We start from the raw sequence: 24,330 nt of genomic DNA, 5'->3' as shown, positions 1-24,330 counted from the left end.
ATCTTTGGGAACATAAGCGTAAACCCACTGATGCTACTTCCGTATATTGTTCACACTGATTTTTCTTTTCCCTGCTCTCTTCACAGGAAGAATTTGGAGGCAGAGCTGATGTTCTATTTGCCAATGAAGCCTTACTACTCTGGTGTCAGCATAAAACTGCCAGCTATTCCAATGTGAATGTGAAGGACTTCTCCAAAAGCTGGAGTGATGGGCTGGCCTTCAACGCACTCATACATGCTCACAGGTAAATCTGATGGATCAGTTCAGGACAAATTGCTCATTGCTGTTTCTAGCTCTGGCACAAGTTGTTCCAGGTTCTGAATTACAAGGATTTGTCAAGAAACCGTCAAATTCCCCCTTTGCCCTTTCTCACTGAAGACTCTCCTTTTTTAAATGGATATTCTCTCTGAGGAAGGACTAAAAGCTCCTGCTTGGTAGTTCCTTTTGTTGGGCATAAAATCGAATTTCCAAGGGAATATCACACATCTGGACAATGCTGCCCATTATTTGGTCTTAGCCACTCAGCCATGTTCCCATTGTTCTTTTTCAAAAGTTATTATTTTAGAGACTGGTTTTATTGTATGAACTTTGTAAGCATGTATACCTTCTGGTTCAAGTGTAACAGAGTAAGAAACCTCTCAGTCTCTTTCTTCCTCCCTTTTCTGGCCCTTTGAAAAAATGGGAAGAAAACAGCCCAAGGCAGGAGAGAGAAACCACCTGGGAGAACTTTGAACATTTCTTCTCCCATTAACAGTTCTGCTGCATCTTCTGCCAGGATACCACGGCGGGATCTTGTAACTTCCCCAGCTGGGAGTCACCTCCCTTTTCAGAATTGCCTCTCTAGTGGGCTTTGGTTTTCACACATCAGTGAAGAGGAGAAATAAGTGAAGGGCAGAGATTTGCTGGAAGTGGTACTTCAGTTTCATAAGGGACAATTTTCTTCCTGTTATGTAGGCAAAGGGTGACGCTCTTGAATGAAGCTCAGGGTCAGACAGAGTAATTTCAGCATTAATGTCACATTCCTTAGTCTAATAAACAGTTTATGGTTTATAATCCGAAAGAACTTATGACAAACATAAATCTTTCTTCCCCTCCACGCCCTGTTCTTCTCCTTGCCCAGGCCTGATCTTATCCACTATAGCTCATTGCGGCAGGACCAGCCCATCAAAAATCTGAACAATGCCTTCGATGTTGCTGAGAAAGAGCTAGGAATCAGCAAACTGCTTGATGCTGAGGATGTGGCAGTGCCCTACCCAGATGAGAGATCCATCATGACTTATGTGTCATTCTATTACCACTACTTCTCCAGACTGAAACAAGGACAGACAATACAAAAGCGACTTACCAAAGTAAGTGCATCGCTATCTTCAGAAGTTAAAAGTTAAATATGTAAAGCTAAAATTATGTTGGAAATGGGTTTTTTTGTGCAAGCTCAACTTCAGAATCATTTGAACTGCATCAAATGGCACACCCGTTTGAAAGACCTTTTATCGTCACTTGAATCTTGAGAAGTGTCTGTAGACTCTCTGATCTCTAAAGGGGATTGCGTTTATCTCGCTGAAAATGAATCCCTTTTTGACCTCACAGTTTCTGTTTGAGAACTGATGTGGCTCCAAGGCAGTTTGAGGCATACAGATCTCTTAATCTTGGGAGGATTACTGCTAGGCAAAAGCAGACCTAGTCAACAATTTTCTGATTTAATAAGAAAGATGATCCCTTATTCTATGAGACTACTTTGGATTTTTATTTCCTGTGAAAATCCTCATCCTTTCTTTCTAACTCCTTGGTCAGGTACAAAATGAAAAAAAAAAAAAAAAAAAAAAAAGAGGGAGTGCAAAAGAAGGGGAAAGACTCCTAGGGAAAGAAAATCCCAAAGCTAAAAGAATTTTTTTTTTTCAGTTTCCACATACATTTTGTCTCACATATGATCAAGAGTTTTATTAAAAACTACTTGCATCCTGTTGATGGAAAACTGAAGGAATTTTGTGGTGTTTCCACTGAAGACCACTTTCCTTAGTGAGAATTTTTTTTCTACCTTCAGAATAACCTATTCTGGTTTTGTCAAAAATACAAAACAAATAGTGCGCAGAAAACCTACACACCCAGGATGGGTCCTACATGAACATCTGGACTCGGAGAACTGCCTGTGCGGTTTAGAGGGGGAATATATTGCTTAATGGGAGGCACAAAAATCCAAACTAAGACTTCCCTGGTGGCAACAAGGTGAAAAGCTTTTGCAAAGCAGGGTTTGGTCAGCTAACAAAGTGGTCTGGGACAAGAACAAGATGATCCCAAAACATATATCAGTAACAGTGACGTTCTCTGAAGAGAAGCATTAGATGAGAGCAGGACTTGGAATTCGGTCAAACAAAGACTGGACGTCAGCGAGGAGAGTGGGCAGTGGTCTACACGTGAGTCTCTGGATTTCGGCCAGGAGACATTATTTTTCTTCTGATCAACATGAAATAGTCCTTGAGTCACCAAGCGTGTATTAGAGGAACTATAAGTTTCAAATAGGCCGTAACTGTTGTATTATGGGAAAAACCAGAAAGGGTATTTCTTACTCTGTCCTTTTTCAGTTCTTGTTGTGCTCCATTTTTTTCCATTTTGTATAGGTATATTTATGCTTTATTTTTTCTCTCTCTCTCTCAACTTACCTGCTTCTTTTTCTCTCTTTGCCTCCTTCCCTATTTTTAGCCTGTCTCTCATATTGCGTTTCTGTCTTTCTGCATTACTGACACACACAAACATTCAGGAGGAGAACTAAATGGATGTTAATCTCTTCATGTCCTTAGTCTCCTCAAATAGGCAGCCCTGAATTTACTAATAGGATTGGGGAGGGAAGCCTGAATGTGTCAAGGAAGCCTGCAGGAGGACTACTAAGTTAGGGTGAGGAAAAAATATAAAGTAAAAAGACAAAGATGGAAAAAAATGTAAAATGGAAAGAAAGGATGATTTTATTATACCACTTTTTATTTCATTATGGATTTCACTTTAAATGTTTGCTCCAGTGTTTACCTGAACTTGAAATGAAACAGACAAATGTCCTGAACTTGGAAAATTAGTATTGAATCAGAGTTAACATCCTTACCAAACCCCTCTTTGGCTACGAGACATTCTCTAATAATTTATATAGAGAAAAACAGCTCCAACAGAAGAGATTGAGAAGGGGCTGTTAGACCACAGCCTGCTGCAGGCATGTGAGAGAACCAGGATCTTGTCAGATGGTCTCCTACAGCCTACGATGGTGAAGCTAAGAGGGTGTAATTGCATAATAGATAGAATTCTTTTGTTTTTAGGAATGAGAATGGGGAAAAAAAAAAATCTGTTTCTTTTCTGTTGTGAAACAAAAAATCTGAACCCTCAGTTTAGGATTCTTGCTTTCTAGTCAGCCAGCATAGGAACTGCTGACAGTCTCCACATGCATGCTTTTTATTCCAAAATTAACCTTTTCTTGAATAAAAACTTAAATTAATCATTAAATAATATTTATTTAGCTGTGCTTTAGAGAAGGTTATTCTAGGATTTCACCTGGCCTCAGATGTGCCAGCTATCACCACACTGGTATAAAAATGAGATGACTGTGGCAACCTGCTTGTTAAATACTATTTTCTTGACACATATTCAACTATTTGAATCCTAAGCTTGGTTTATGAAGATGTTGTTTTCTGCTCATTCACCTTGCTTCATTCTGCTTCTTATGTGGATTGTAACTTTATATTCCCATCACAGATCGTGTTCTTCCTGAAGGAGATAGATGACTTGAAGCTTCTATATGAGCAGCTGGTCTCTGACCTGCTGAAATGGATTAAACAGAAGGTGACGGAACTGGATGACCGTCATTTCCCCAACTCTCTTCAAGAAATGTGGCTGCTCATGGCCAACTTCAAGACCTTCCGCACTGTGGAGAAACCCCAAAAATATCAAGAGAAGGGCATAATTGAAGCTCATCTCTTCAACATCAGGACCAAGCAGAGAGCCAACAACCAACGGCCATACTTGCCCCCGGAGGGGAGGATGCTGCAGGATGTGGAAAAGCACTGGATTATCCTGGAAAAGGCAGAGCACAACCGGGGAAAAGCACTGCAGAAGGAGATGCTGAGGCTAGAAAGACTGGAACAGCTAGCCCAGAGGTTCCTGAAGAAGGCAGCCCTGCGTGAGTCCTACTTGGAAGACATGAGGAAAGTGATTGGGAAGCAGGACTTCTGGCCGGAGAGTGCAGACAGGATGGAGGCTGCCAGTAAGAAGCTGGAAGCCATTGTGGCAGATGTACTCCCCAGGAGGGAACGCTTCACAGCTTTGGATGAAATGGCCACTGTCATCAGCCAGGAGAACTATCATGGCAAAGATCAAATCGTGAAGAAGTGAGTGATGGTTGTGAGACTGTGCAGTGGTGGAGGTTGAAATTAGCTGAAATTCTGTGGTGTGTGGTGGAAAAAAAGGAACTGTAGCTATGAATCATAGCTCTGCTCCTCATGAGTAGAACTGGCAGGAGTTTCTTCTACCTGTGAACAGTTTCAGTAGATAAGACAAATGCTTCATCATCTTTAAAATTTAAAATTTTTTCTTGAGTGATCAAACCCTCAGACTGATTTCTGGTGAAAAAGAGTATTAAGATAATTTCATTATATATGAAAATACTTGTTCTGCCAAAAATCCTATCTTCCATCAAAAGTGCTTAGAGGGATACATTTTTTTCCAAATCAACACATTTCTTTTTCAGTGTGTAGTTTGAGGAGATACAGATTAGTTAAGGCACAAAGTCTTCTCAGATTGACTCCAGTTTGGAGCAAATCTTGAGAAATTATGACTTCTCTGATTATCAATATAGCCTGATTTGGGAATGGCTAAGAATGCCATACAAATAATTTCCCTTGTGGTATTTAAATGCTTTTCTAAGTTCAGACAAAATCAGAAACCTGTGGGAAAATGAAGAAAAACACTTATAAAAGAGTAAACCAAACTCTTTATGAGATCACATTGTGACTCATGATATGGTTTAGATTAATTTTTTTACTTTAAGCAGCCATTTAAAGACCACTTCTTTTTTCCATTGTATCAGATGAAAGCAATGTGGGATGTCAGGTAGGATGATCGAAAAAAAAAAAAAGATGTCTAAACTAAAAAAGTCAATGACAGTTGATGTGCTAATCAAAATTCCTCCCCATGATCACACTAATTAGATAACAACATTGTTTTGACCTGTTTTGTGATCATGGCCTGTTCTCTTGCACTAGTGGCAAGAGTTACATGTGTTCGTTTAGCTCCTCTAAAGCCGCAAGCACTGAGAATCTCCCAGTGCTACCCAAAGTCTTTGGTCCCAATTGGTCATTTCTCTCCCTTCCTTTGTAGGCAAAACAGCATTTCAAAGCAATGGCAAGATCTTCTGGATCAGCTGCAGAGACAACAACACTCCTTGGGTACCATGCAGGAAGTTCTGGGCCTCCTGAGGGACATTGATGCCATTACGGAGGAGCTGAAAGAGCTGCAGGTACTGAGCTCTCTCAACCAGCACACAGCTTGCACGGCTACCAGTGCGTGTCCCTGAAAAAGCCCCCATGTTCGAGGGACTGGAACCAACAGAAGATAAGTCTATCAGCTATAGAAAAAATAAACTATTTTTACTTAGATGCCTAACTGTGCATTTCAGTTCATCATTGAAGGTAACTACATGAGAAAAAACAGGCTTTGCTACAGGGGCTCTCCCTAATCAGAAAGCCAGATATGATATTACAGGGAGTGCACTACAGGTTCAAGTTATGTAGTAAAATAAAGATGGGAAATAATCTCACCCAAATTTAGAAGTGTAAAAGCAAAAGTGGAATAAAACAGCCTCCTGTTCCCATTCCACATAATTCTTCTGAATTACCTTCTGGAAGTACCTCCAGAGATTATACAGGTGGGGATTAGCTCAGGCATATGTCTGGCTCTCATGTATCTAAACTTGTGAGAGAGAAAAATGCACAGTAATTGCTTTTAGCAAGAATTTCCAAGTGTTACCAGAGTGTCAGAGCCCAAAGTCTTCTCTTTAGCACAGGAAATAACTGGTTTCATATTGATTTTGTAATGGCAGGAAGTATATATACATCCTTTGGTCTTGCCTTGTCTTATTTAAAGACAGAAAAATCCTTATGACAATGGGTCGCCTTGTACCTAAGTTGAAAGAGTCAACAGGCTATATGAAGTTGTGAATTTCAAATTGAAGATAAGAGCTATCCTTAAGTTATGAATCTTTCTCTCCTAGTGTTAGTAAGCAAAAAAAACCTAGTGGTAATAATGTTGTTGGAACCATGATAGCCTGAGGATATGGGAGAAGATTGGCAAGGAAAGATAACATTCTACAATAGGATTGATAACTGTATCCATTGATACAATTAGAAAGAAGACAGACTTTTAAGCACTTGGTACCTTCATCGCCACCAGTTAAATACTATGAAGTACTTATTTTCATTATTTAGATAGCAAAGGCAAGTAAGTTCATAAAACAAAAAAACATTGCAGTCAATACATACCATAAAATGAGATATTGTAGAATTCTCTAAATACAAACTGTGAATCAATCTGCCTACAGATGGGTGTATAGCAAAGGGCTATTCCTTGCGCCCACAAATTCCGAGACCTTGAGTGCTTAATCAGTAGAAATAACTTAGGTGTGAAAACAGATGCTTATTTGAAGACACCATTACTTGCACTGTAGTAGATGGCAACAATCCAGAGTTTCTATTAGCTTGTGAAACTGAAAGAAAAGTACGATTCCTCTAATTAGGCAGCTTTTCAGCATTATCTAGCTGACATCATTCTTTTACATTCAGAAGCTATAACAGTCAACAGGAACCTTTCAACTGATTTCTTTGTACTGAGCCCCAGGATGCACTCTCTGCCAATGCCTTTTGTTTCTCACTGTGTTTGCAGGTGCTAGTGAATTCCCAGGACTGTGGGAAGCAGCTCCTGGAAGTGGTAGATTTGCTGCAGAAGCACAACTTGGTTGACTCGCAGATCTCTTCCTATGATGACAGATTGACACACATCACCCAAAGGACAGCAGAAATCAGCAAGGACAGCACAGTTAAACCAGAAATGCTTTATGTGAAAGTTCAGATGCTTCGCCATCTGTATCAGAACCTTATAGCTGTGAGCAAATCACGGTAGGGCTGTGCTTATGGCTCTGTTCTTCCTGATTAGGATGGCAAATCACTCCCTTAATCAGAAGACGCAGATTCCCAGCATTTGAAATTTTTCATTTCTCTATTTATAAAGACATAACACAAGCAACTTGAGTGTCTTGATTGCAGCTGACTGAAAGAGATCACTCGCTTTCATAGATGAAGAATAGCTTCATTCTCAGCATTTATTATGACTTGCTTTATGTGAAGTCTGAATAGCATGTGATTATCTCCTCATATTCTAGAGGAATAGGGAAATGTACTTTTATTTCCTTTGCCTTGTTCCAAGAATAAATTAATCTCTGACAAAGAGGAGTTAAAATCATTCAAATTTTGGATTTTCTAAATTCGTCTTTATTTATGCTACCATTGTCTCCATGGGATCCTAATTCTGACTGAGATATACTGTTTGTTTATTTGTTTCAGAAAATCTCAGCTAGAAGACTCTTTGAAGCTTTTTGAATTCTTCCGTGACTGCAAAGAGGAAGAATCATGGATCTCTGAGAAATGGAAGCTAGCAAGAACAACAACATTAGGGAAAGATGTCAGCCAGATTAGAGCCTCTATTCAGAAGCACAAGGTATCTTACTTTGCTGGTGGTGCCTTGTCTTTGTATTATAACAAGATTTTAGAACACCTATGTCTTTCAGTTCAGTCAGAGCAGCACTTGTAAGAAAGCTGTCAAACCATTCATTACCTCAAGTGTCATGACCAGTGTTTGGAATCTTTAAAAAATGTATAGGGTAGGGATTTTTCCCCAAGAGGGGAAGGAAAGGGTAGAGAAGGACTATGCTTCATACTGGGCTAGAAGTGCGACTTCTAGTGAAGACACTGGGCTCCATATTAGCTCACTTTGGATGGGAGGGGAAAAAAGGTTGCCAGTTTTTGTTTTTCCCACCCACCTTTCCTGGCCAAGAGAGATGTGGGGAGAGAAAGAGATGGTGAAAAGAAGACAGATATCAGCAGGCAGGATGGATAACATTGTGTGAGCTTACAAATCTGTAACCACTTTCCTTAGGAGCTTGCTGTGGGCTAACATCAAAAGTTTAGCTATACGAGCTACTACCTTCTTATGGCAAAGAATCACTGTGAACAAGTGAAGAGACCTGTGAACTTGAGAACTTGCATGACAAAACTGAAACAGGAGCCTCTTCTGTAATTTTAATACACATTTGTGTGCATTTGTTTGTGTATTTTTTGCTTCTGGAAGGCATAAGACAGCTGAATTGGTGGATGACAAACAACTATCTCCTTCAGCGAAGACTGCATAACAAGCTTCACATCAAAGGCAAAAAGTAGGACAGTAACTTGTGTGTGGAGAGACAAGGGGCAATCACCTCAGGGCTCAGGGAAAAGTCATAGGCATGCATAAGACACAGGGCTCTTGGAAATGTATGTATTACAGTAGCGGAGAATAGGACACCCTCTTCACTCTCAGCTGATGGGGAGTAAGTTGTGCCGACATGTCTCCTGTCCTTCTGCTAGGCTCTCGAAGCGGAGTGCAATTCCCACAGGGCCATATGTGCAGATGTGATGAGGAGGGGCTGGGAGCTGAGCCAGAAGAACCCCACACACCAGGAGGACATTCTGAGGCAGACAGACAACCTCCAGAAGTTCTGGCAGCAGCTCCAAGATGAGGTGGCTGATCGCAAAAGCCGCCTGCAGGCAGCTGCTCTCATCAAGCAGGTAAGCAGGGCTCTGCTGTACTGTGTGGTATGGGGGACATGGATGTGGTTCAGTTCTGCCCCATGCCCCCGCATGCAGGGCAACAGTGGCAGGAAGCCTTCAGGTGTTGGTCTTCAAAAAGATCTCTGGCAGCAAAGTCTCAATCGTCCTGCAAGCCAGCCAGGCAGGAGATTTGAGCAGCTGGGAGTTGCTTTAAGTTAAAAAGTTATGTGAGCTAATGGAAATAGCTCACATAATAGTGCTGATGCAGAGTCTTTTTTGAGGATGGGATCTGGGTAGCTGTGTGACATTTTTCTAACATGAAAAAACCACCCAAAAACCAACAACAAAAGAAACATTCCATAAGACTTGGATCGACCATGAACTTCCCAAAGCCTGGGAAACGTTTGACCCTGCCATTCTGATCTACACTTTTACACCTACAAACATTCACACATCTGCAAATAAAGACCTCTTATAAAAGCAGAACTCACAAATCACATAATAGTATCTCAGCTATTCTTAGTCTCCCTTTCCTAAGTTTTTTGCTCAGTCTGTTGTTCCCATGAGATGCTTGAACAAAACTTAACAGCTTTGTTCTTGACAAAGTCTAAATTCTCTCTTCTGTCTAGTAAGTTTAACATCATTATGGTGTTTTAGTTCTTCTTTCTTTTTCCTTCACTACTATGGGTTTTCTTTTTTTCTGTTGTACCTTTATTCTATATGTCAAAATCTTGTTTTTCTTTTTTTGCAGCCATAGCCAGGCAGACTGTAAATTCTGGAAAAAAGAAGGAAGCTTTTGTTGTAGACTGAGTTCATTGTTCATTGTTGGGACTATTCCTTAGAACCTTTAGTAAATATCTGTTGGAATTACGTGGCGCCTACCAACGTTGTACATTGTGGGTTCCTTTTACCACTGCTAATAAGCACCGTAAAGTTTTAGTTAGTTAGGAGTTTTTAAAGAGTTATATAGGCAATCCTTGAATCTAGTTACTCACTGTGATTCTGTGAATTATCTGTGCTTGAAGTGATCATGAAATACATCACAGATTTACAGCTACCTTATTCATAGCTTTCACAACACCTGGAATTAACCTTACAGCTACAGACTTAATGGCATTTCTGCCTTATTCATTATTTTCAAAAGAAGAAGGAGCTGGATATGATACTTTCAGGATGAAACCAAGTGTTTTCTTCCCTGTGCTCCTTCAGTACTTTGCTGACGTCGATGAAGCAAATTCATGGTTGCGAGAAAGGCAGTCTCTTCTGGCCAGCAAGGACTATGGTAAAGATGAATCGAGCGCCGAAGCACTGTTGCATCGTCACTTGCGCCTGGAGAAGGAGATTGCAGCCTACTCCTCTGAGATGAGACGCCTGAAAGAGCAGGCTGACATTGCAGCAGAGCAAGCTCCAGCTGCAGTAAGTAGATGAGGGGTTGTGTCACATTTTGTTGAAGATTGTAAATGAAATGGTTTTTAATTATGTAAAATATTTTTATTTTGCTGGAATAGAATATTCCAAATTACCTGAACAAGAGCATTTTTTTTAATTCAGAAGACATTTTTAATGAGAATTGAAGCAAATTTTTAGATGACAAAGAAGTTCATTGACCACTCGTAGCCCACCTAGTTAGTGTTCTGTGAAATGCTAGAAATATGCTCGTCTATATTAGTTCCCTCTACTGGTCCTCACAAATACCTTCTGGCTCTTTATTCTCATAACATTATTCATTTCAATCAGCTTTAAAAAGCAGATATTTAATCTAAACATCTTTACAAATACTTTCGGCATCCTAATGTAGCGATGAACCATCCCACAGCTCCAGGCGCAATTCATACCATCCCAGGATGTATGTTCAAGGCACATGGGATGAAGTCAACCTCTGCAGATGTCCCTCTTTTCCACTGACTAGAAAGGGAACTTTTGACTTGAGATCAGTTCATTTGACAACAGAAGTCAGGGGAGATGAATGACACATTTCATAGCTTGCTTCTTTCAGACTCCTGTGATTACTCAATGTTTAGCCAAACCAGTTTGAGAGCTATGAGCACCACCTTGTGTCTTTCCTTTACCTTATCATTCCAACATTATATTTTGTTAGAACAAAAATTGTATTGCTTTGTTATTGAACATGAAAAAGCATGTGATGAGATGGTATCAATGTGCAAATAAAAGCATTTATTCACTAGGGCACTCACAGGCTTTGAAACTGGAAATGTTCAGGTACTAAAACATCACCACAAATAGAACTGTGAGCATAGTAGATTCCTTGGTTTGCTGGCAATTTTAAAATGTAAAAAAAAAACAAAACAAACCACCTTGATGTGGGCGCAAAATGAGAATTTTTACTGAATCAATATATTTTAAAATGAGCTAAATGAAACTTCTTTAAACAAAGTGAAAATGTCTTTCAGTTATTTGGTTCATTCTTTCAGAATAAAACAAAGGAAACAGATTCAAACAAATACTGGAAATGTTTTGTTTAAAGGGTCAGAATGCTGTGATTTGAACTAGCAAGTCCAAATTTTCCTTCTATGTGAAATTTTTATCCAAATCAGAAATATTCACCCATTGATTCTGTCAAATTTTGCTTAACAGATGGTGAAGGCGGAAGCCCCAAGTGGCTTAAATCAAAAGACTACTAAGCTACCATTCAGTCGAACCTGGGCAACATCTGAAAATGCATTCCCTAGAACCTCCAGTGCAGATGTTCATTTTCTTCCAGAGAACATCTGGAAGACCCAAGATGAAATAGATTCACTTTATGAAAATCTACAGAGCATGGCTGAGGTATAGTATTCCCTCCAATGTTTTGCAGGTCACAAAAATAGTCAAGTCCAAGACAATACAAAGTGAGGTTAAGTGCTGTGCCGGCTTCTGCTTTTCAGTTTAATAATGTGCCTCAATCCTGTGAAGTCCTGTGGGACTTCAAGGCTTGAGATTATCACTGAAGTTTTGTATCAAAATGCATTTTATATTGGCAAACTTCCCATTTACCTTCCAGTCTTTTTACTTTATGAAGAGTGGATTCTTTTGTGTAATCTTTCCCCCCCGCCCCCCCAATGTTTGCTTGCTGCAGCTCCTAAATCTTTGGGCTGTCTTACCTGATACCAGAAAAAATAAACAACCATAATCTGCATTCTCCATTTATTACTTTTCACTCCCACCTGCCGTAATCCTGCCCTAAAGACCAACAAAAACATGTTGTATGGTACTTTTACATATTTCTGAGATTACTGAGGAAAATCTTTAGTCAGCAGCAGCAAGCAGCATAGTGGCCTTGCTGCTTGTCAGGGGCTGAGCACTCTCCAACTGCTTCTCTTATGCTTTTAAACCACTGTTGCTCTGGGAAGAAGTATTGTGATCTTACGGTAACACGTTCCGTTCTCTTTCAGCAGTGTCTGGCAAAACTACTAAGCTACCACCTGTGTATTGTAGTTTAAATGCAAGGATCTTTATTTTCGTCAAACAGCAAGGAGTTATTACACTAATAATTAAGTCTTCATCTGTTTTACAGGACAGAAAAAAGGCTCTGGAGGAGATGATTGGATATTACCGCTTCTGTAGCTCTTGCGAAGAATTTCAGTCATGGATGAAAGAGAAAGAGAAGATTTTCCGATCTCTTCAGCCTCAAGCAGACAATGTGGAGCGCATGCAGCAGCAATATCAGGTACCCCTTTTCCCTGCTCACAGATGACACCTTTTAAATCAGATTGACCTTGGGAGAATAGATGAAGTTGAGAAATGAAGTTTAGAGAGTCTTTTCATTCATTTCAACTTATGGAGTCATGTGTGGATCAGAGATTTCTTTCATATAAACTATGCCAAGCTTATTGAAGCTGATGTAATTATGTCCCTTTAACTTCTCCTGTGGGTGTGGTATCCTGTACAAATATCATGGACTTACCCTTGGGCCACAATCCCTTCAGAGGTATACCTGTTGCAGAACAGACATAACCATGGCCACAGACATTTCAAGCTATACCTGCTCTGGCAGGGGCTTATCCATGGGCACAGACGCTTTGGGGTGTCCTGCTCCCGCATGGACTCATCCACAGGTCACAGTCCCTTCGACTCAAGTTCGTACTGGAGTTCCAGCCTGTCCAGTACAGCAGCACAGAAACAGCAGCGATGCCCTGGCCATCTGCCAGCCCAGGCGCATCGCCATTGCTGTTATCAAAATGTTCCCAGGCACAGCAGAGTAAGACGATAAGCAGCACGGCAGCATGGCAAGCAGCAAAAGCAAAAAGCAGCCACTAACGAGCACTAGACTCTAGTATACAGTAAGGCAAGCAAGCCCTATGGCAAGCACAGGAGCCTGCCGATTAATAGCTAAACAGCAGTAACAGCTATAAATTCTATCTAGCCCATTCCAATCAAATCTGTTGTTATCTCGAACCCTTCGAGCCCCACGTTGGGTGCCAAAAAGGACTGTTGTGGTTTAACCCCAGCCGGCAACTGAGCCCCACACAGCTGCTTGCTCACTCCCCCCCAGTGGGATGGGGGAGAGAATCAGAAGAGGAAAAGTGAGAAAACTCGTGGGTTGAGATAAAGACAGCTTAATAGGGAAAGCAAAAGCCACACATGCAAGCAAAGCAAAACAAGGAATTCATTCACTACTTCTCATCAGCAGACAGGTGTTCAGCCATCTCCGGGAAAGCAGGGCTCCATCACACATAATGGTTCCTTGGGAACACAAACACCATCACTGCTAATGTCCTCCCCTTCCATTCTTCTTCCCCAGCTTTATATGCTGAGCTTGACGGCATATGGCATGGGATATCCCTTTGGTCAGCTGGGGTCAGCTGTCCTGGCTGTGTCCCCTCCCAACTTCTTGTGCACCTGGCAGAGCATGGGAAGCTGAAAAGTCCTTGACTAGTGTAAACTTTACTTATCAACAACTAAAACATCAGTGTCTTACCAACACTGCTTTCAGCACAAATCCAAAACATAGCCCCATACTAGCTACTATAAAGAAAATTAACTCTATCCCAGCCAAAACGAGCACACCCTTTAACTTCTCCTGTGGATGTGGTATCCTGTACAACTATCATGGTACACGGCACTTGAAGAAAAATGCCAGATGATGAACTTGCATCCCAGTGGAGTGAGACATAAGTGCACAGGCATAGTGTGCACACCAGGGGAGGTCTGGAGGGCTATAGGGGAACTACATGTGCAGATGTGTATGGTGTCAGCAGACGGGTAAATGGAGAAGCCAACTGTGAAAGTGGGAGATGAGTGGACATGACGGATTATTGAGAATTGTGTCCGTAGAAATGGAAGACTCATGTTCTGCATTCTTATCTCTTTCCTGTTTTAGAGCTTTTTAATGGAGCTGGCTGCAGGCAAAGGCCAGCTGGGAGATATTGAAAACTTGGCTGTTAAATATGGAAAGATCAGTCCCAGCAAATATTCTGAGATCCAGTTATGGCTGGAAGAGCTCAACAGCAGGTAAAGGTGCTACTGATAAAACAGAGGATTGTCTCATGGAGGCAATGAGAGAGCTGACCTTTCACGCCCGATCTAGACTACACTGAGAGAATACCCATCTGATAGATTTTTAACTCCCAGAATTGGCCTGAGGGAAGGTTTTTGCACGTGGCTGAGGTTTGCTGTGTTCAGGTGTGGCTGTCGCTGCCAAACAGGGACTGGGGCAAAGGGGCAGGGGCTGCTCCCTGGGGCCCAGGCTGGGCCTCACAGCCAGGGCCTGTCCCACTGCCGCAGCCAGGGAGCAGGGCAGGCAGGGGGGCAGCCCGTAGTCCCCACGGCCCAGCTGGTCTGTGGTGAGGGGGCAGGGCTGTGGCCCGGCCAGGGAGCCCATTTTTGGTGTGAGGTTTGGGCCTGGGCCAGACTGTCAGGGCGCAGCGAGGGTGGGATGGGGAGCAGGCATGGGCAGAGGGGCCTCAGCATGCAGGGCCAGTCCCACAGGGAGGTGAGCAGGGCAGGTAGCCAGGATGGTAGCCACGGCCAGAGGTGAGTCCCAATCCCCAGAGCTGCCTGGCAGCCTGTCCCCAATGTCACCAGTGGGAAGGGGGCAGCCCTCAGCCGCATTGGCTCCAGGCTGGCCGTGAGGCTGGTGTCATGCCTCCAGGACTGGGGGGTGCTTCTAGGCCCTGACACTGATATGTAAACTGCAGCAATTCGTGTGTGTGTGTTAAAGCACAACGTGAATCCACCCACAGGTGACAGTTATGGATTCAGAGCAGTTCTGTCTGTATTGTGCTGCAGCAGCTGATTTGGTTACTTAAACGTCAGGGTGAGGGTGCCCTTCACAAATACTGAAAGGAACATCAAACCCTATTTGACTCGACCAAGTATGTTTAGTACCTATTGTGTACGTACTCCTGGCACCATGCCACCCAGCTGGAACTGAGAGGCACAGCTGGGTCCTGATTTTGACCACTGTTGTTTATTGGCACTGTGTCCAGTGTGTTCTGGTCACCTGAGCAGGGTCCCCTTGCTTGAGATGGCACTGAGATGAACTTTGAGGCTGGGGGGGAGTGCTAGTGTTCTCCCCCTCAGCCCACTTAAGTCCTAATGAAAACTTTATACAAGACTTTTTCTGAATAGAAAAAGGATATAGCTCATGTATAACAAAGGCTATAAGTTGAATCTGCTCTCTAGGTGAAGGCAAGCTTTGGGGTAGTGGCTGAGGCTAGATGCAAGTAATCTGGTTATCTCTGTCCAGGTGGGAACGCATGGAAACTCTGAAGGAGGAGAAGGGCTCTGAGCTGATTGGAGTGGCTGATGTGAGGACGTTTCTTCAGGACTGTCAGAGCATAGGAGTACTACTGCAAGACAAGATGGTCCAACTCAGGGTTCTGGAACCAGGGAACTCACCCGCTGGGCTGGAGTCAGACAAGCGCAAACTGTCTACAGTTGAGAGAGAGGTCCTGGTGATAGAGAGGAAAATTGAATACTTGAGGAGTGTTGCAAAATCGTAAGGAACCTGCTCTTTGTTTCCATATTCTTTGCTAGTTCTCTAAGATCATGTTGTAAGTTATGGCTATAAAGAAAATGAGCAGCTTGTGAAGTTTCTCTTTAAGTGTCTCTTTCTAGCAACCTGAAGAACTGACTTGCCTGCTGGATTGAGATCATCTCTCTTGAGTATGGCTGGGAGATTGGTGAAGTGATTGCTTCCAAACTTCACTGTTGTAGGAGGATAAATACCACAGGATTGTTTGTGGCTCTAACAAATCATCTCTACTAATGGGAGTTATTTCCACATTTTGAACTAGGTATCAGTTAGGTCCTGAAAGCGCGTAATCGGGGGAAGCAAGGATGAAGGAAGAAAGACAGCAGAGAAGTGTGCACAGGAGTTTGAATTTGAAATATGAATTTAAAGTTTTTTACTTCTTTAAGTTTTCTGTACATTCACAATGGGAATGAACCATTGAACGACAACAGTGTTATCAGAGTCATTCACAGGGACGCACTTCCTGCAGTACACTGTATTCGCACCAATGTTTCTTGCTAGTGTGGAGCATTTGTTGCCTTAGCTGACTTTCTTTTTAATGGAAGTGTAAATATCCAAATCCATTCCTTTTAAAGAGCATTGGTTCAAGCTCTAAAGGCCTGAAGTGTTCACCTGATTAAATGTATTTTTTTTTCTCTTGAAGGATTAAGGACACCAACCCTGCAGAGAGCAGGGCTATCACTGAGCAGGTGGAGAACATGGAGATGCTTTTGGCAAAGCTCAAGCTGGAGACCCAAAAGAAGCGGGACATTCTGCAGTGGGCCCAAAATCAACAGTCCTTCCTGCAAGACAGCCGCAGGCTCCTGCTGTGGGCAGAAGGCATTCGGGAGAAACTGAGCAGTGAAGAAATGGGTGTGGACGTGGCTTCTGCAGAGCAATTGCTGAAGGAACATCAGGACCTGCTGAAAGAAATTAGGTCTCAGAAAGAAAGGTAGAGAGATTCTCTCAGGGTGGGCAGAGTGGGGTGATATGACAACAGTACTGTGAAGATGAAACAGGTCTGTCATGTACCTAAATTGTGTATGAAAGTGATTCTGAGAGTTTATTCAAATGCTCTTGAAACTTAGTGTCAAAAGGAGACTGTGGAACACCAAATCCAGTTAGCTTTTGCATATTATCCTGATGGCTGATGGAGGGGGAAGGGGCAAGCTGTATGTTTGGAGTAGTATTCCACAAGCTCTCCTGACACTCAGATAGTGCCATCTGCACTTTATTTCAGTTCCCCCAGTTCTTCCCTTCTCAGGCCTCATGCTTCCAGTTGCCATCATCTTCAGTTCTCCTTCTGCACTGTTATGAAGTTCCAGATACTGAGTTGGCCCTCCTCCCCCTTTTAATGGGAAAGGCTGCTTATATGGGCTTTCAGTCCAGATGGGGAAATCTCACCTACTGCCTCCAGCATGTATCCCTGAGCAAACAACTAGCTGCACTTTGTAGTTCACAACCACGGCTAGCAGGAAAAGAGTGAAAGGGAGGGAGGGAACCTTAAAGTCTAGGCACTGCCAAGAGAGCAAAGAGCTCTGATGAAAGAGAATTCATATTCCCTCATGCAGTGAGGTCTCACTTTTCTTTTTGACTCTGGGAAGATTTGTGCAGCTGGAAGAGCTAGGGCGTAAAGTAATCCACGAACAACCCAGTAACGGCAGGACTGTAGATGTCCACCAGTCCATGGAGAGGCTTGCCAAGGAGAACAAAGAGCTGGAGAAAATGTGGGAACAGCGACGGAAAAAGCTGCAGGACAGCCTGGAATTGCAGAAGTTCAACAGGGAGGGAGACCGTATTAATGCAGCCCTCTCTGGCCATGAGGTCTTTCTCCGGGGGGATGATCTTGGGGTATGTACAGCAGCTGATTTTTTTTTCCTCCTACTTCTTCTCCCTATCCAGGGACTAGCAACAATTTTCATAATTAGATCAGTTTCCTCATTCTTATGGTCATGGCATTTTAATACTTGGAAACTAGACTTTCAGGTTCTTATTAATTTTCTTATGTTCTTACTCATCTTAATGAGAACAAAGCTCATTGTCTTTCAAAAAAATTTTTTAAAACACCTAGAGTTGTGATTTGTTGCTGTGTTTGTACATGTCAGATGATTTATGTACAATTGCCTCATCAGTTTGGTGGCTAACCATTAAAATATAGCTTGAACATAATTAATATTTTTTTCTGGTGAAGTAAAAACCTGACTTTAAAAAAATAAAGCTTTTTCTTTTCATTGAGTATTTTAAGAATATTAAAGAAAATGAAGGGAAAAAACAAATGGAGGCAGTATTTACAAGATCAGTGGAGGAGGTGGTTGTGGTATCTCACCATCTTCTATATTTTCAGCTGAAACTGAAACTTCGATACTTTTGGGTCAACTAAGTGGAATAAAATTTTACTTAGTTACGGCCTTTCATATTGCATGTACCTAGATGTGCCAGAGTGCTGGCATAAATTCAGAATGCAGATTTTCTTAAAAGGTGAAAATGGAACCATAATGGAAACATAAAACAGAAGAACCAGACATGATACAAACCTAAACACCTGCTGCTTTTTTATAGCCCTGAACATCCTTAGGCACATGCAAAATGTACACGATATCTCCTGCCTGAAAGAGGAGGAAAATAAGGTCCAAAATTTTTTTTCATTGCTACAGAAACAACATATGACCAAGGAAAAACTTGGTCAAATTTTCTTTCTTAAATGCAGGACCATGTAGATGCTGTTCGAAGCCTGCTGAAGCAACATCAGGAATTTGAACAACTGCTGCTGGTGCTGAAGAGACGAGTTGAAGCACTTAATGAAAATGGGGTGAACCTAATAGAGAACAGGCACTTTGCATCTCATGTGTGAGTCCAAACTCCTTCCTTTTTCATTTAGCTTTAATAAATGGTCCAGCGTGATTACAGTGAGATGAAAAACTTTCTCTGAGACAGGATTTAGTTGACCTCCAAGCTGTGATCTGCTGGATGAGGGGGGAAAAGGGGGATTTTTTTCAAAAAAACAGACTTCCTGTCCTCTCAGGACAAATAAGCGAAATGCTTTAGGTTAAAAGTGGCATTTGACAGAACGCTAGAATAATTCACCTTGTATCATATATTACAGATAGTCTTAAAGCTTCTTTAATGTAAACTCATTAAATACCTACATAAAACAAGTTTTCCTTCATTTATCAGTATCATATTACAATTAATGTTTGCTGTTAAAAAGTTACAGAAGACTTCACAAGGAAATAACTCATCAGGAGCAGCTCCTTCATGTTTTTGTTGAAGCTGAACTGTCATCCGTAATTCCTCTACTGTGCTAGAGCCACTACGATCTAGTAAGGGGACCTCTGCATAAACAAGAACTAGAAATATAGGGTCAGAATGGACCTCTTGGGTCAAAAAGACCGTGTTCTTGTGATCACAAGTGATAATGTCTTGAAAATTCCCTCCACAAATTTATAAAACTGCTCTTAAAATCTGATTTCTTGCCAGCACTACTACCATTAGAAGGCCATTCCAGAGCCTCATTGCATGTACATCACAGAAAAAATTATTAGTTAAGGTGGAATATATGGGAAAGAGAAAGGTCTGGGTATTTTAGTCAAACATACATGACTGCAGTTCACTAATGTAACACAGCCATACAAAAAGAAAATCCAGAGCAGCTGACAAGCAATAGCTGCTTTCCAGATGAGCCCAGCATGGTCATGGGACAGGGCCGTATATCCCTTCGTCCTGTCAACAGAGGATTCCATTTATATCATAGTCATGACTGCAGTACAACCAAGGGGAACCTATATGACTAGTACTGCATTGGACTTCCTGTTTTTCTTGGTAGTATTGAAGAGAGAATGGTCACTCTCCGGCAAAGGTGGGAGCAGCTGATACAGAGCAATGCCGAGAGAAAACAGAAGCTGTTGGATTCCCTACAGCTGCAGGTAAAAGGACTGATACTGCAGATTTGGTCAGGCATGGGTGAAGTAATTTTACCCTTTGTCTTAATGTGGGACAAATCTCAAACTGCTGAGCATTCCTACTGCAGCTCGCTTTCTCTTTGGCTATGAGACAGAGAATTTCACTTTCCAGGGAGCAGGTGATGCATTGGTGATAAATCTTACAAAGCCATAACCATAGCAAAATACCAAAACAAAAATGGAGATATTGAATGAAAAATATCAACAATATTTTGTCTACTGGATAAGTTAGTCTGCTCATTACTTATTGTTCTGGGCCTTAATTTGGCACAGTTACTTACAGTAACTGTACTTTTGGCACCAAATTTAGCTTCCAGTGCTGAGATACAAAGTTATACTGGAGGACTGGACCAATTATGGTTAAAATAGTCTATCAAAAATGCAAACCTTCACTGACAATTAAAGGCAACAGATTAGTAAATGTGGTAAAAGAGGGACTAAGAGATATTGCTTTGAGGGCTTAAAAACTCGTCAATGGTTCAAAATCATAACAACTTTTATATGAAAATATAACATTTCCTAACTGTTAGGAAAAAAAAAAAAATCAGGGCTTTATCCTAACAGCAAGGATGCACTGCAAAACCCACACAGAATCAGAAGTTAATCAATTTAATCCTATTTGTTTCTGTAAGGAATTTAATCGTGATGCTGCTGAGCTTTTGATATGGATGGAAGAGAAATACAAGATTGCATCAGATGAATCCTATCGTGATCCAACAAATGTTCTACGCAAACTGAAGTGGCATGAGGCTGCTGAAAAGGAAATGATGGCTAATGAGGAGCACTTTGCAACACTAATAAAGGTGAAGGCAGTTTTGGAGCTAAGTCTTCCATCTTGTCCCAAACTTCATAGATGTTGATCTGCTCAAAAAAATGATATGTTGTGTTTCTCCAGAAAGGAAGTCAACTGATTCAAGACAACCATTATGCTGCAGTTTCTATCCAGGAGAAGATGTCAGAGCTTCAAAAGAAGTGGAAGGAGTTGTATGGCAAGATGATAGAGCGAGGTGACAAGCTGAGACAAGCTGGGCAGCAAGAACAGCTCATGGAACTGCTCCAGGTCAGGAGGTGATGCGGAACAGAGGGGAGGAATGGCCTAGGAGCCTGGTTCCTCTGTTGTGTGGTCCTCACAAAAAAGAACAGAATACGGTGCAGATAAAAGTATATTTTAAGGTGTCCATTTTTTCTACAGTCTCAGGAGAGAAAACCCAATATAACGCTGACCTAGCTCACTCCAAAGCTATAAGCAGTATAACAGTGCCAGCACAGCACCAAGACACAAAGCTGTTGAACTCAGGCTCAGCACTGCATCTGTGCAGCCATCCTATACTGGGAAAACAATCAAAACTCTCTGCATGGGTCAATGCTGTGCAAACATAACTGCTTGCTTGGAGTCAGTTTGAGGGTTGGAGGCATGGCACTGTATTAAGTACATTGTCATCCAGACAAATTGTTTAAGAGGAACAACGTGCTGTGAAGCTGTTTCAATATCAGTATGTCATGGAACTGCTGTTGTGTTGTAGCTACAATCTGAAGCCTTTGAAGATTGTTTGACTGTTTTGTATTATGTCACTGAAGATAGTTCAAAGAGACTGTTTTTAATGATGTGCTTTAGCGTCTCAGAGAGAAGAGTACTCCAAAACAGTGTGCAAAACAAAATATTGCCAGGAGATGCCTCTTAGAGACAGCTGGCCATCATGTTACCAAGAAAGGACATATGGATTTAAAAATTGTGTCCAGGAAGCTGTCAGGGGCTGAGTGAAAGGACATGATGTTGAAAGGTTAGTATGAGTGTGCTATAATGTTTTCATGCCAGGATGCCAAAAAGAAGATAGAGAAAATTGAGAAAGTTCTTCAGGAATCGGAGACAGGCCATGATTTGCGCTCCAGCCGTGATCTACTCAAGCAGCACAGACAGCTGGAAAATGAGACACGTGAGCTGGCAGAGAAAATGAACTCTATTGTATCTCATGCAAGGAAAATGGCCACCAATCACTTTGACTCCCAGAGGATTCTGGATGAAACACAGAAATATCTGAAAAGGTGAGATGTCACTCTCTTTTTGTCTCCACCCCTTGTGACAAATAGAATTTTTTTGTTCTACCTTCTAGAAGATGTCTTTCAGTTGATTAGGTTTAACCCATATTCAGGAATGATTTGTCCTCGCAGTTGTACCACAACCGTGCTTTGATCTGCACCTACACAGCTGCCTGTTGACCCACCTCAACCTTTATTACTGGATCTTGCTCCTTGTCTGCTGTACTCCTCCCCTAGTCCTTTGCTTACCCATAGGTCATCCACTGCTTTCTAAGAGGTGCAGTGATCTAGTGTTCAGTAGTGACTAGTTCCTTAAAACATCACAGGACAAGCCTAGGACTTCAAAAGTGTAAATCACTTTTCCTCTGCTTATGTTTAGTGTTATCATTAGAAGTCTACTTGCCAAAAGTAGCCTTCTGGAGAAGGGATTCTTGTATGTGCAGCCAGCACTAACCATTGAAATTTAATTGCAAAGAAGCATCCAGTGTTTCTAATCTTCACGGTGGTATCATAGCCTAATTCCCTTGGCAGAATGAGGATAAAGCTTTGTTTTAACATATATTTAATGGATGACCCCTAGGTTTGAGTCTTTGCAAGCACCTCTTGATGAGAGGCGTAAGTTGCTGGAAGCTACTGTGGATCTCTATGAGTTCTACCATTATCATGACATGGAACTGAACTGGATTAATGAGCGATTGTCTATTGCCCATTCCACCAACTGTGGGAAGTCCTTGGATGTGGCTCAAAGCCTATTGCAAAAACACAAGGTAACTCGTTTAATCAAGTGTATTATGGCATGTTGGCATTGCATTTCACCTCAGCCTGCAAACCAGCATCTGCACAGTTCTCCTTTAGCTTCAGGAAAGCTGTTGCAAGCAAAATGTATTGCCACACTTTCAATGAGTACATTCACTGATTCCAGCACTAGCCCAGCTAAAACGGTTCCAGTGGATTGAGACAAGTCAGCAATGTGGTGATGATTTTCAGACCAAACATGAAATTCCTGTGGGAGCTGCAAAATTTGTCATATTTTGCAGTATTATTATTCTGAGAAATTTTGTAGCTCTTCCCATTAGAAGTGGATAAAAAGCTAGTGTACCTCGCAAAAACGAGGTTTTTGCTTTGTGGATTGATCTGGGTTGAATATTTTAACTGTTATATGCTCATCCTAGTTTAGTTCTATGCTTACTGCTTCATTATACATGCAGTCTTGAGGTATGTGCATGCTAGATTCTCTAGGAGAGCATATAACAGCCATTTAATGTTTATTTTAGTTCTGTACTGCTTGTAAAATGGTTTGAACAAGCCACAGTCAATATATTTATAAAGGCAAGTTAACACTGATTTCTGGAGAGTTTGATTCTTTGTAGCAGTTCCTCACAGCCAGAGGGGCACCTCAGAGCTGCCCTGCACCACAGGCAGCACTGGATTTTGCAGCACCTGGATTGCAAGTTCCATGAGAAAGGTTGTAAGACCAGTGGGGAGACTTCATGGAGCAGGAGTCTAATGATTTTCATGGTACTGTTGACAATGTCTCTCTTCCCATCATTCTCCAGTCCATTCACCTTCTGGGATATTTTATTTTCCCATCAGCAGCTCAACACTCTTTTCTGAATCCCCCAGCTTTGTGCCTCATCCTTTGTCCTGCTCCATCTCCCAAACCTCCCTGGCTGCTGGGCAGGGGAAGGGGCAGGTGCATGGTAAGGAGAAGGGGTAGAACCAGGCCAGAGCACCAGGCTGAGGACTTTGGTGAGTAATGCTGAGGATGTAGGGAAGTTAAGGGATGTCTGCTGCCACCTTACAGACTCTTATCTCCTCCCTCAATGGCAGCATCAAGAGCAGAGCATTATACAAGCAGGGCTGGGACTGGTGGCTGAGGCTGCAGCCATTGTAGAAACAGACAGTCCTTGTGTCCACTGGCTATACTCTGCCTACCATCACCAGCTGCCAGTTTTGCTTAGGAGTAGGAGCACATAGAATTTCTTTGTCCTCACAGAAAAAATTCCTATTTTTTCTTTTATCTCATTCCCAGGAACTGCAGGCAGAAGTGAATGCCCATAAACAGCAAGTCCAGCGGGTCCTGGATAAAGGAAAGACAATGGTTGTAGGCCAGCACCCATCAGCTCAGAAAATAAGTGAGAAATGCAGGGAGCTTGTGACTGCCTGGCAGGGCTTGGAGAAGGCCTGTGAGGAAAGGATGAAGCAGCTGCAGCACTCAGTTGGCTTCCAGGAGGTATAAATTACAGCAAAGTGCTTACACAGTAGCTTCTTCAGACAAACAAGAGGACCAAAGTTTTAAAGTGAATAACAAAACAGCTTTGCTAGGCCTGGTATTCACTTCAGTTGCTTGAGGCCAGACTCATGGGAATGGAGGGCTGGGTTGCACAGCTGAATGCAGCCCCCAGTCTAAAGCTGCTAATCTAGAGGTTTGCCTTGGACTCTGTACCCATCCCTTATGGTTGTACGTAGAACACACATTTCTCCTAGTGGGAGCTCCTTTCTCAGTATCTTTATACAGCCTCAAGCTTTGACTTAAGTAACGCAATGG

At 42.0% G+C, this 24,330-nt stretch overlaps 1 protein-coding gene across 1 annotated transcript in view; it reads left to right on the top strand.

Moving 5' to 3' along the window:
- The window catches only part of SPTBN5 (spectrin beta, non-erythrocytic 5), a 102,928-nt gene that overhangs the window by 10,387 nt on the left and 68,211 nt on the right, over positions 1-24,330 (top strand). Inside the window, 21 exon segments of the mRNA XM_075501621.1 lie at positions 87-244; positions 1,121-1,349; positions 3,733-4,364; positions 5,353-5,491; positions 6,913-7,145; positions 7,590-7,743; positions 8,649-8,849; positions 10,041-10,247; positions 11,427-11,618; positions 12,346-12,498; positions 14,152-14,282; positions 15,520-15,771; positions 16,451-16,738; positions 17,391-17,637; positions 18,494-18,633; positions 19,610-19,709; positions 20,378-20,548; positions 20,641-20,805; positions 21,562-21,788; positions 22,363-22,549; positions 23,815-24,015. Coding sequence (XP_075357736.1) covers positions 87-244; positions 1,121-1,349; positions 3,733-4,364; positions 5,353-5,491; positions 6,913-7,145; positions 7,590-7,743; positions 8,649-8,849; positions 10,041-10,247; positions 11,427-11,618; positions 12,346-12,498; positions 14,152-14,282; positions 15,520-15,771; positions 16,451-16,738; positions 17,391-17,637; positions 18,494-18,633; positions 19,610-19,709; positions 20,378-20,548; positions 20,641-20,805; positions 21,562-21,788; positions 22,363-22,549; positions 23,815-24,015 — 4,407 coding nt within the window.

Source organism: Mycteria americana, chromosome 5 (assembly GCF_035582795.1).
Source record: "Mycteria americana isolate JAX WOST 10 ecotype Jacksonville Zoo and Gardens chromosome 5, USCA_MyAme_1.0, whole genome shotgun sequence".
Lineage (NCBI taxonomy): Eukaryota > Metazoa > Chordata > Aves > Ciconiiformes > Ciconiidae > Mycteria > Mycteria americana.
Note: the sequence above shows the minus strand (reverse complement) of the source record. Positions and strands in the feature narration are given on the sequence as shown.